This window comes from Triticum urartu, chromosome 5A (genome assembly GCF_056163025.1).
Source record: "Triticum urartu cultivar PI428250 chromosome 5A, HENAU_Tu73, whole genome shotgun sequence".
In the NCBI taxonomy this organism is placed as follows: domain Eukaryota; kingdom Viridiplantae; phylum Streptophyta; class Magnoliopsida; order Poales; family Poaceae; genus Triticum; species Triticum urartu.
Window position 1 is genome coordinate 6,455,575 of NC_141877.1, and position 13,094 is coordinate 6,468,668.

The window sequence follows — 13,094 nt, forward strand, 5'->3', positions numbered from 1 at the left end:
GCAACAGAGCCGACAGCCGCCTTGACTTTGAGGTGCTGCCAATGCGTCATAAGGTGGCAATCTTGAGCCTCCGTGATAGCATCCACGGGGTAGCTAGGAGAAGTCAGGCTGCTGAAGGAGCTCGGTGGAAGCCACGCTGCTTCTCCGCTGAGATGGTGGGGTAGCTTCTGGGGTAGCTCCGTGCCGCTAAGATGGTTGGTCGGCTCCTCGCTGGCTCTCAACTTGTTCCTCTAGCTTTAGTACTCTTGTATTGAGCTTCTGCAGATCGCTCAGCTCCTGTTTCCTCTTCCTCTCCTGGGTTTTGTAACCGCCTGCGTCGGGAAACCCAACCTTCCATGCAACGGAGCCTGCCGTGCCTCGTGTTCGTCCTGGGTGCTCAGGATTGCCGAGGTCCTCTGTGAGCTCGTCGTTCTCTCTGTCGGGAACGAACGTCCCTTGTTGCGCTGTGGCGATATACTTTTGAAGCTTCTTGACCGGTATTTCAAGTTGCTTGTCCGTCCAAACTCAGCCTGGTACTTTCTCTCAATTTTTCTCCATTGCGACCCATCAGCGGGTGCTCTCAACTTCTCGTCTTTCTTACGATCCTCTCTGTGCCATCGCATCAACTTGGCATGCTCTTTGTTTCTGAACAGACGTTTCAACCGTGGTATTATAGGAGCATACCACATCACCTTGGCAGAAACCCTCTTCCTGTGGGGCTCGCCTTCGACATCACCAGGGTCATCTCGTCTGATCATATACCGCAATGCACCGAATACTGGGCATGCGTTCAAATCCTCGTACGCACCGCGATAGAGGATGCAGTCATTAGAGCATGCATGTATCTTCTGCACCTCCAATCCTAGAGGGCATACAACCTTCTTTGCTGCGTACGTACTGTCGGTCAATTCGTTATCCTTTGGAAGCTTCTTCTTCAATATTTTCAGTAGCTTCTCAAATCCTTTGCCAGGCACATTATTCTCTGTCTTCCACTGCAGCAATTCCAGTACGGTACCGAGCTTTGTGTTGCCATCTTCGCAATTGGGGTACAACCCTTTTTGTGATCCTCTAATATGCGATCGAACTTCAGTTTCTCCTTTTCACTTTCGCACTGTCTCTTTGCATCAACAATGACCCGGCGGAGATCATCATCGGGCACATCGTCTGGTTCCTCTTGATCTTCAGCTTCCCCCATTGCAGCATCACCGTATTCAGGGGGCACATAGTTGTCATCATCCTATTCTTCTTTGCTGTCTTTCATCATAATCCCTATTTCTCCATACTTGGTCCAAACATTATAGTGTGGCATGAAACCCTTATAAAGCGGGTGGGTGTGAAGGATTTTTCGGTCAGATTTCGTACTCCCACATATAGGGCATGGACAACACATAAAACCATTCTACTTGTTTGCCTCAGCCACTTCGAGAAAATTATGCACGCCCTTAATATACTCGGAGGTGTGTCTGTCACCGTACATCCATTGCCAGTTCATCTGCGTGCATTATATATAATTAAGTGTGTCAAAAACCATTACAGAACATCATGAATAGATAAGCCACCAAATTAATAGAAGTTCATCATCACATTAAAACCAAAGTACATACATAGTTCTCATTGAACAACATATAGCTCTCCAGAGCATCAAATTAAACCATACATTGAAACTATGTAAAACATTTCAATGCAACAACAAATGCGATCATAATCGCAACCAAGGTAACAATTGATCCAACGGCATAATGATACCAAGCCTCGATATGAATGGCATATTTTCTAATCTTTCTAATCTTCAAGCGCATTGCATCCATCTTGATCTTGTGATCATCGACGACATCCGCAACATGCAACTCCAATATTATCTTCTCCTCGTCAATTTTTTTATTTTTTCCTTCAACTTATTGTTTTCTTCTTCAACTAAATTTAACCTCTCGATAATAGGGTCGGTTGGAATTTCTGGTTCACATACCTCCTAGATAAATAAAATCTATGTCACGTTGGTTGGCATAATTGTCATAAACAATAAGTGAACCAAATATTTATAAAAGATAATATATACCACATCCGAATCATAGACAGGACGAGGGCCGACGGGGCGGATATGAAAACCATCGCACTATATAATAACAAACAATAATAAAAGTAAGAAAATTATACAAGTATCTATCTAATCATACAAGTAAGATTTTTTTTCCAGAAAGAAGATAAGAACAAGAGGCTCACCACGGTGGTGCCGGCGATGAGATCGGCGGCGGCGATCGACGGCGGTGAAGACGGGGACGGGACGTGACGGACCGCTAAACCTAGACAAATCTTGTGGAAAATGGAGCTTGGAGAGGAGAAAGCTTAAGTAGTGTGGCTCGGGGATTTCATCGAACACCTCATGTGCATAGGAGGTGAGATAGAGCACCACAAAGCCCTCCCCTCGCCGGTCAGAAAAAAACAAAGCAGTGCAGTGCTCTGCTCGCGGGCGAGGGGTATATATAGCCACATCATTGGTCCCGGTTCGTGGCTGGAACCGAGACTAAAGGCAACCCTTTTGTCCCGGTTCCAGCCACGAACCGGGACCAATGGATGTGGGCCAGGAGCGAGGCCCATTGGTCCCGGTTCGTGTCTGGAACCGGGACAAAAGGGTCCAGACGAACCGGGACCAATGCTCCACGAGGCCCGGCCGCCCCCCTGGGCGCACGAGCCGGGACGTATGCCCCATGGGTCCCGGTTCATGACTGAACCGGGACTAATGGGCCGGCCAGGCCTAAACCAAAGCCCTGTTTTCTACTAGTGCTACTAAATGTCCCCTTCTCTATGAGAGAACGCAGTCATCTGGACATCTTTGGATTAGTACTATGTCACAGGCTAAATATTTATACTAGTAGGATATTACAGGCTATTAGGTCAATGCTCCTTGTCTGGAGTTGATGCAAAGTTGAGAAGATACTTCCGCTCTTAATTTCTCTAAGATCATTTGAGTGAAATGGGGTAGCCTCATTTGTTGTGCTCGATAAACAAAGCTCAAACGATGTGTAGTCTTGTTATACACATACCAACTGTAAACTATTTTTGCGCTATCTTGGCGCAATGATCGGAAACATGCCATGCATCAAATAAAGTGATATCACATACATATGTCCGGCTACTAATAGATATGAGACATCGATGCACATCCACCACATTTTATTATTTCTTGATGATGGTCAATATATTTTCAGGTATATCATAATATAGAGAAATACAATGCAACCAGAGATTGCCCTAGATTGTTTTGCAAGCATAGAGGTTGAAATAAAAAATGGTACATGCTTGGAGAGCTAGTGTCAATACACACGAGGTAACTCCTTGGGCAGCATTGAAACAAATAAATAAACCTTCTTCTTCTTCTTCTTCTTCTTCTTCTTCTTCTTCTTCTTCTTCTTCTTCTTCTTCTTCTTCTTCTTCTTGAAGTGGAATAGAGAAGTGTTAGAAGTTTCATTTTCTGAAGTTTATTTTAAAATGGAGTTTCCAAATACATAAAATGATAGTGGCTAAAGTTGATCCAATGTCTATTCTCTTGTATCGGGAAAATGCATTTTTGAAGAGTCTAGATCATGATAAGGACACACAAAAAATATGAACTTCGTCAATTATTTGTACATTTATTCTTCACGTTGGGTAGGTTGAAGAGAACAAGGCACATAAGAGTTTCGAAAGACATAAAACATAGCCTTAAATGATTTTTCGAGAATACCCATTGAGGATGCAAATTCGTAGTTATTTAGTTAAATATGTTTCTTTGTGGTTAAATTTTCATCTCGTTTTTGTCTATTTAGGCATGATTTGTTATTGTATAGTATACGACACGAAGCCTAATGATACATGACAAAAGCTTTCTTAAATTTCGTCATCAAGAGTCACTTCTGTGACATTTTTTTCTTGATTGCCAAGGATAACACCTAATCGTCCTAGACCCTAAGTATCGTCAACTTGAATCTACTTGGCTCAGAGGTAGATTATCTGCAGGCATGCCTACGATGCTTTTGGAAAGTTTTGTGACGAACCAACAACCGTCATGCACACCAACAGGGTCATGTATATATCATTCGTAGCACCTCTGAGCAAACAAGTTTAGTCATAAAACTTTTTGAGCATGTTTATGCCCATCTAACGTCGACTGTAAATTAAAGCACCACTTACGGTCTTGCCACATGACCCATCACACTCACTCGGTTGGTCTGAACACGTGGAATAGAAGCGACACAGACTAGCTACTTCAGTTCCTCGAGCATATTTTATTATATACAGGAGACGATGACGTCAGTATAGAGTAAAACTTGGACCTGATTTCTTGTCTTAGTAACAGGCAGCTTGGTTAGACATGTAGACTAGAGTAGTAGTAATGAGCAAGCTAAGTTGGTTAGGTGATGCCATTGGGTTTTGGTCTCACCACATAAAAGTTAGGCAGAAATGGTTGGCGCACACTGAGCCATGTTGCCAGCCTGAGCTGAAACTTGAATCCACAACGGCGCAGCGTCTTCGTGGTCACGTGCATAATTATAGAGCAGATAATATTGACCATTCATGCACTGACTGGACCAAAATGAGAATATTTGTCAATAATGCACCGACTAGACTAAAATGAGAATATTTGCCAATAATGCACTGACTAAAATGAGAAGACAACAATGAGAATATGTCTACTCTTAGGTCACATGCAGTGAAACTTACTTCTGTCTAGTCTTAGTCCACACAAGAAAAGACTTAAGAGTAGCCTGCATGCATGTGATGAGTCTAACCTTAAACTTGAAATGAACCTTAGGTACACGAGTTCCACGCTCACGAGTACCTAGTAGGGTAGAAAATTGTGCCCAGTTTGGAATATTACTAAAATTTCCATGGTAAAAAGTACAGGGCCATCGACTAGATTGCTTTCCACATACCAGCCCAACTATGCACTGAAAGCATCCTCCCACTCACGACAAACATGAATTGCGTGCCTCTCTTTTATTTATTTATTTATATAATTAAGCAAGATAAGTATACAAACGCCACACGCAATGAAACTGACTTATGTCTACTCTTAGTCCATCAAAGAGTAGCTCGCATGCATGTAAGTCCAAGCTAAAACTGGAAACGTATCTTAGATACACATATTTTCCTTGCTCGTGGAGTAGAAAATTATGCCATGCTATAGAATTCCATGCATGGGTCAATCATGAGTGCAACCTACTGGAGAATCTCGTGTATTATGTAATGGTGACAAATAAATCTTTTTTACACTCAGACCACGATCATGAAAGAGAGGGATGTGGCTGCAGACTTCATAGACCACGTGGGCTGCTGATGAAAAAATTAAGCTGACTACTCCTGTGTTGGACCCACGTCAAACTTTTATTTAGCAATCGAGTTCACTTCTATTAACCAAATAAACAAAATATAAATACAGATCTTGTACTATATGAACATTAATGAACACAAGCATGGGACAATATAACGTTTCTGTGACATCACATGGAAATCCGCAGTGGCACGCATGTGCACGGGTACGCACCTGCCAGCTGGGCCCGGCCACATGATTGCTTCACGATTCACAAAAATGTTTGTTTTCTTGCATGATTGTAAGTTTTAGTTTTTGACACTTAGTGAATTGGTTGTTCATTTATATTAAGTTTCAGTAGTTGAAACTTCATCAAGTTTTCAAAACTTCTTGAAACATACTCAAAAGTTGTCTTATTTCAAAGCCCTCGGCACAATGAATACAAATATGGAAATCAAACTTAAATTGGACCTCCAGTTCAAAAGATATAATGGATTCAAATGACCAAGTCAAAAGAAAAATGGGGTTGATTTCCCTCACCGGCGTGCCATAAGTCGCCTCCCGATATTACATCAAGTTTTATCGAGTAGTTACCTCTGTTTTCACTTTTGCATATTGAATTTTTTTCATGCTTAGAACCAATAATGGGCAACCTATGTACAAGCTAGAGTAACCTCATATGTGTCAGATCAAACATTCTAGATTTCAAATTTAAGTGACATCAAACGGCGGGGGAGACGGTATGGGCACTGTGTCACAATCAAAATAAGGTTGGTGATAGCTTAGCTAAATTTGGTAGACTTGAGGGCAGAACGATGCCCTGGATTGATTCTGGCCCAGTAGATTCCGTAGAGCTAGCCAATGTTGATTGTATGGGCACTGTGATTGGAGTAATGCAATGAATTTACCCACAATTTTTTGAGTGGCATCAAATGGTGAGGGAGACCTTTGATGCTAATGTGGTCCTTTTGTTTTTGATTGTAGGATAGTAGGCAACGAGTATGGATTTTTGAAGCATGGGTGCATTGGAGGACCTTATTTTAAGTAGTTTAAAAATCACATTTAAAGTTTCAAAATATTCCAAAAAGAATTCTACATGATCATATGGATGTATATTACACACGTGTAAAGTTTGATGATGAAATAAGTGAACGTGTGAGGTATATAAAAATGACAAAATGGTGATTTCTAAATAGTGAATAATACATGGACAATTCATATTTCCAAAGTTATGGGTTTGCCATTTTTGTGTAGCTCACATGGTTACTCATGTCATCATCGGAATTTGCATGTGTGTAATATACATCCATATGAACATGTTGATTTTTTAAAACTTCAAAATGGCATTTTGACACTATTAAAAATAATAGGGCTAACTAAAACTAGTCCACCAAAGTGACTTTTTGTATAGTAGAGTAGTAATCGGAAACGGTGCAGTCTTTTCGTGGTCACATGCATAGTTAATACAACAAAGAATTTTGACCGAAGATGCTCTGTCTAGACTAAAATGATGATAGAGAGAATATTTCTGCTCTTAGTCCACGGAAGAGTATAGCATACACACATGTCAGTCTAAGCTTAAACTTCAAACCAATCTTAGGTACTCCCTCTGTCTCGATGCATTAGTTGCATGCATATTAATTAGACTCCATCTATTAATTGAAGGACCAATGCATGCAATTTCTGCGGCACGCAATTGTGATTTGAAGGAGCCCCCTAATTAATAGCACATTTTTAGTTGAGAAAGGAATGATGTGATTGGCTTTCTCTGCAGTACATAACGAGACTCCACTCAGTTTCGTATCCCTTCCTTGCATGCCCGTGACGTATTAATGATCCCAGTATATGAAAAGAAAAGCTGATTTACAAAGGGAGGCCTTAAATTTTACGTTGGTACCTGTAATATAAGTTTGTGGCCTTGTATATAAAAATGGAGAGAGTATTAAGAAAGATAAGTATACAAATGCCACTTGCAATGAAACTGACTTGTGTCTACTCTTAGTCCATCAAAGAGTACCTCTCATGCATATAAGTCTAAGCTAAGACTGGAAATGTATCTGAGATATGCGTAGTTTCCTCGCTCGTGCCGTGCCTAGCGGAGTAGAAAATTATGCCAAGATATAGAAGTCCATGCATGGGTCAATCACGAATGCGACCTATTGGAGAATCTCGTGTATTATGTAATGGTGACAAATAAATCGTTGGTACACTCAGACCACAATAATGAAAGAGATGGATGTGGCTGCAGACTTCCTAGACCACGTTGGCTGCTAATGAGAAAATTCAGCTGACTACTTCTGCGTTGGACCCACGTCAAACTTTTATCTAACAATCAACTTCACTTTTATTAACCAAGTATAAACACATGCTGGAAGGACCTGAAACTCCAGATTTCAAATTTATATAAGTGCGCGAAGAGGAAATGAGGGCGTCTAGGTAATCTGCCACGTCGGACATGGCCCACCTAGACCATTTTATCTTTTCCCCTTTTTTCTTTCTCTTTTTCTCTTCATCCCCATTAGTCATATGCATGTGTCCGTATAATTTAGCACGGGGACACAGCTAAATGCACATCCATACGAGGGTTCGAAATGGACACTGCTATCCACACGTATTCATGGAAAATGAGGGGCTAAATTAGCCCAGGTCGGTTGGATTGGCCTCTTGCCTTCCATGACGATTTTTTTTGGGAGGATCTGTTTCTGCCTCCACCCGACCAACGGATAGCACAACCCTATAGGCTATAGGATAACTAAAGATGTACTAGAGGAAATGGATTGTTCCAGCCTCCATAGGCGAGCAGGATCTCATCAACCACGTCCATGGCTTTGGCTTGTGGCATAGTGTTTTCGGTCACCTCGATATTCTCCTAATGGAATCTACAACGGTAGACACTTGTGGAGATGCTAAAAGAGAAAATAATACATGTTATAGAATTTAGAAAGTGTCTAAGCACCTTAGGTTGCAACAATAGTTGCTAATGACATGGACCGACTAAACTACCTAGGCGCTTCCTTTGGGAAGAAAAACAGTGAAATACTCAATGCAAGGTCTACAACTGATGCTACACATATTGTTGGGATTCAGGGGATATCTTCTAACCGGTCTGGAATCTGATCACCGCGCCCATCTAAGCGTCCGGCGTTGGAGCTACCCTAAACAACCACAATAGGTGCTCATGACCGTGCATTGGACTATTAAAAGCATCATTACTGCTGCCCAACTCTGAGTTGATCGCCATGATCCTATGTATGGGTGTGGATGACAACGTAGTGCTTGCCACCTTCTCGACACCCTTCATGGCAGTCGACGCACACACCCTGACCATGGCTCATCACCCTGTTGATGGCTCCGCGTCCATCATCTGGAGACCCTTCGCCCCGAGTAGGTTTGAGTTATTCATTTGACTCTGCTATAGGGTCATTGCCTCCCGTGTGCTAGCATGCTTCATCATCCTTGTATTATATCCACTGCAAGTTGTGTCTTCTGTGGGGAGGAGGAGGCCATCCAGTACCTATTCTTCGGGTGCGATCATGCCCATGCCATCAGGGCCGGGGGTTGTGCTTCCAGGTGGCATGTCCCATGCTCCCATCGTCGAAGCCCTCTGCACGCCTGTCTCCATGGCATGATTTCCGGCTCGACCTTGCCTCTGCTGCACAACTGCGATGGTTGTGCTATGAGGAATCTGGAAAACATGCAATGCTAAGGTAATTTCCGATGACCACCATCTCATTGTGACCATGGCTCCCAACATCGCTGTCTACGTGCTCTTGTGGTGATGCGATGATTCCGGTCAATCTGCAAGTCCATCCTAGAGGAGTGGGTCAAAAATGTTTTTTTACCAAAAACTTTAAGAATTTCCTACTGCATGTACTTTTATTAATCTTTTATAAAGTTTCACAGTATTTACAGAAAAGGGAAAAAAAGGAAAAAGACCAGCTAATGGGTGAATCCGCTGAGTTAATGGAAACCAACCAAATGTTTACTAGTGGCACACACTATGAGAAGACCATATATAGCTCATCCAAGGGTTACTGAAAATTATTACAATCATAAAAACATACACAAATACAAGTAATAAGTGATGCACCCATACAAACACAAGCATGCAAGCCGGTGCTCCTCATGCAAATGATATATATAGCAAGCTAGCCTAGCAGCTGGCGTCTCTTGTAGCTAACCATCATATTCCCTTGAGGCTCTGGGATTAACTTACTCCAGTCAGTCTTGGGATAAGGAGATAATAATTTGAGATCAAAGTTGTTGAGCAAGTGGCTCCATATAACTTTAACTTGCATGTAAGCATAGGCATCCCCACTGCAAAAATGCCTTCCACCACCAAAGGATGTATAAGAAAACTTGCCGCCAACCACGTCCTCCTGCCTTATGGGACCAAACCGATCTGGATCATATACCTCGGGGTCCTTATAAATGTAAGGCAAGTAATTGTTTTGTATTATGGGACTTGCAAGAGTATGCCCCTTGGGAATGCCATACTCTTGGCCTTGTCTTGTCCGCACTGTGAAATGTTTAAGTGCCTTGCGAACCAACATTGTTGTTGGTGGGTTCAACCGAAGTGCCTCTTTGATACAATTATGAAGGGTATTCATCTCTAACAAGGCATCATATTCTATTTTCTCCTCGTATTTCATCATGATTTCCTTTTGCTCCTGGGATGCAGCCGCTAAGAACTTTGGATGGGTGAGTAGGCAAGCTCCGGTCCAGGTACTAGCGAGGGAACTTGTGTGCTTTCCACCAAAGATCAATGCAATGATCATCCCGGCTACCTCTGTTTCCGTTGTGGAGCGGCCGTCTTTATACTTGGAATCTATCAATCTTTGTAGCACATCTTCCTCCACTGAGGGGGAGCTCTTACGTGACCTCACAGTTCCAGAAAGTAATTCGATGAGCTTAAGACGTGCTTTGTCACGCCTACGGTTTGCAGGAATTGGAATATATGGGAAGAAGACACTGATCATGTTCAGTCCATTTTCGACATCACGAAATAGTTTATAGAACTCATCAAACATCTTCTCCCGAACCTCTTTTCCTAGTAGACATCGGCTCGATATCAACATGAGCAACTCTTCAAACTCATGTTTTAAATCAACTTCTCCTTCCAGGCCCCATTTGCCAAAGTAGCTCTACGGACAAAAGAACATTGATCAATACTAGAAATTTGCAAATCTAGCTAGCATCCTTAAGCATAAATTCAAACTAACTCTCTACACAATATAATCTGTAAGTATGCTGAAGGAAAAAAAATAGTAGTATGCTATAGCAAAATAGCGCACGCCTCAAAATACACTATTAGCGAGGCATTGTACAATAATTTATTTAGCGAGATAATTCTCAGCACGCTCTAGCGTGCTATTAACGAAGCTATAGAACGCTATTGTTAATCAGTGATGCTGATAGGTTACGAGTACGGAGTACGGACAAATATTTCAATTTTCACAACTCTTCTCAGTTGGAAACTAATAATGTTATTGTTCCATCTTATCTACAAATTCTAATGAGGTAGAAAAAGTTCCATGGTAACTTCTCTTGTAGTTATGAATTCAGAAGACAACACTAGCTAGACTAGTCTCAAGACAGGAGTTTGCAAGCTGCAATATATAAATTATGTTTGGAAGAGTAGTAAATATATAAGTAACAATTAGCCGCTTCCTCATGGTACATTATATAACCACATGATGATGTATTAAAGCTTCTGAATGGAATGAAGGTTACAGAAGATAGCGTGCACACCTCGACCTCTTGAAGCATTGGATCAAGATGTCTCCTCAACTTGGATTGCTTTAATGCATCGAGATAAAAGCGGGACTGCTCAGTCCGAGTGGCTGCATCGACCCCTTGACCTATCTCTTGTCCAAACATCGGCACAAGGAACTCAAGAAGATTGCCATGGTTAATCTCTGACTCCAACCCTTGAAAGAAATGGGATTGGACCTCCGGGCCGATCAGAAAGGTTACATTAGTTAGTCCAAAAGGACTAACTGTGAACACACTGCCATACTTATCGTGCAGGCAATTTATCTTAGTTCGAAGGTCCATTGTAAGAAGCCTAGGTAGAAGTCCTAGTAAAGCAAAACCATTCACCACAGGTGGAGGTGGTTTCTCACTGGCTGGAGCAGCGGCCATCCTCCTTCCTCTTATGACCCTGAGTAGGATCACAGTGATGAAAACAAGAGCCACAGCAAACCACTTGGCGCTACTTGCCATCTCCATGCTGACAATCACCAACCAGAATATTGGTTTGTACTGCAAAAATTAATTAACGTGCAGATTAGCAGACTTGCGTAGAATAAAAAGTAAACGTCCAGTCATGTATGGCGCCTCAGTAGCTCAGTCTCCGCATCTACATCTCACCCAGCGGTCAAATAAATTGACTTAGACTTTATATATGAGGAACATGTAGGAATATACTTATGACGAAATTACATAAAAAAGAAGAAGCATAATGCACTGCAGGTGTGTGTGTGTGTGTGTGTGTGTGTGTGTGTGTGTGTGTGTGTGTGTGTGTGTAGTTTAAACAGATTAATTCCCATTTTTTTCTGTTTCCATTTCCTTGTTGGTGTGTATTTGATCGGGTTGTTGCCGAGGGGAAATACCCGATAATTAGTTTCTTATTTGGGGTGATTTCCCTCGATAAACTCTTGAGATATGACAAGGCTTTCGATGATAGACTTGAGGGAAAGACATGAACTACGAAGAAGACAAGGCTTTAGATGGTAGACTTGATAGTTCTGTTCTAGTGCTTAACAATGCCCACAATGAATACATCATTTCGGTGGAGAGGAAACAAATTAACTTCTAACATACCTGAATACGCCTCCAGAATGAGAAGGATCAGAGGACTGCAGCCACCCAAGATTTCCTTCCAAACTCCATATGACCACACAACCCTGTCAGTCTGTCACATATATATAACAGGAGTCAGGAGTAGTACCCGCGAAGAAGCATAAACTGCTAAGGCGATGGCCAACACGTGCAGTGCAGTGCGGCTCTTCTAAGAAACAGAGACAGGCGGCTAAGGAAACTAGAATCCAAAAATGAAGTCAATGCTAGCAGTACATGCTGTACTGATAGTGAAAGTTTGAACGCTTTCAAAGACGTATGCGTGCATCCTGGTGTGGAGACCGCAAATGCTTACCATGAAAATTTCATGGTCACATCTTGTGCTATACACGAAAGAATCTATATCTATCTATCTATACCAGACTCTCTTGATATTCCCGTGTTAATCAGAAATTACGAGTCGATCATCTGGTGGGACCAAATTATTATGGCATATGTGCAGTTACCAAATCCCAGGCCAAAAATTGCTCAAAAGACCCAAGATCCTTTGTCGGTAGAAAAAATAGAAGTAAGAGAAAAAAAATCTTAGCTCAATCTATTTACGACTCCACGTTTCATTTCACAGCTGTAAAAAAAGAAGGGGAAAACAAATCTCATCACAATCTCAATCTATCAATTGTGCTTGGCTCCGCCCATGTACATAGATTGCTTAATTCACTGTAGCGATTTAAACACTGATTAGCAGTTTACCTAATGATTGGCCTGGGGCTTGTATGTGGCTTGGCACAATCCTGGCTACGGCACTGCGCATCTACAAAAGCTAGATAACCGGCCAGTTATAAATATAGATATACCATTTTTTTCGCGAATACGCGAGATGCGTATCTTTGTATTGATAGAAGAAGAGTACAAGCATGGGATTATAACGCTTACAAGGCCATGTGCGCACTAGGCATGGTGTACAAGCGAAGGAACACAACAGATGGGTGTATGCTCAGCCCCGCGACCGAAAACTAGAGACTAAGCA

The 13,094-nt window shown here is 42.0% G+C and overlaps 1 protein-coding gene across 1 annotated transcript; it reads right to left on the reverse strand.

Annotated features, from left to right (window-relative positions):
* Positions 1–9,267: 9,267 nt before the first annotated feature.
* LOC147967385 (obtusifoliol 14-alpha demethylase-like) lies at positions 9,268–12,249 on the reverse strand. Its single transcript, XM_087525269.1, has 3 exons — positions 12,092–12,249; positions 11,018–11,530; positions 9,268–10,410 (listed from the first exon to the last, which is right to left on the reverse strand). The coding sequence occupies exons 2-3, from the start codon at positions 11,495–11,497 to the stop codon at positions 9,415–9,417; spliced, it is 1,476 nt and encodes a 491-aa protein (XP_087381395.1). The 5' UTR covers positions 11,498–11,530; positions 12,092–12,249; the 3' UTR covers positions 9,268–9,414.
* Positions 12,250–13,094: the final 845 nt, after the last annotated feature.

Excerpts from the sequence above, each read along its gene's own strand:
- LOC147967385 (XM_087525269.1), bottom strand. The coding sequence starts at position 11,497 with ATGGAGATGGCAAGTAGCGCCAAGTGGTTTGCTGTGGCTCTTGTTTTC. Across the intron at positions 10,411-11,017 it reads CAATGCTTCAAGAGGTCGAG|AGCTACTTTGGCAAATGGGG; the intron begins GTGTGCACGCTA and ends TTTTGTCCGTAG.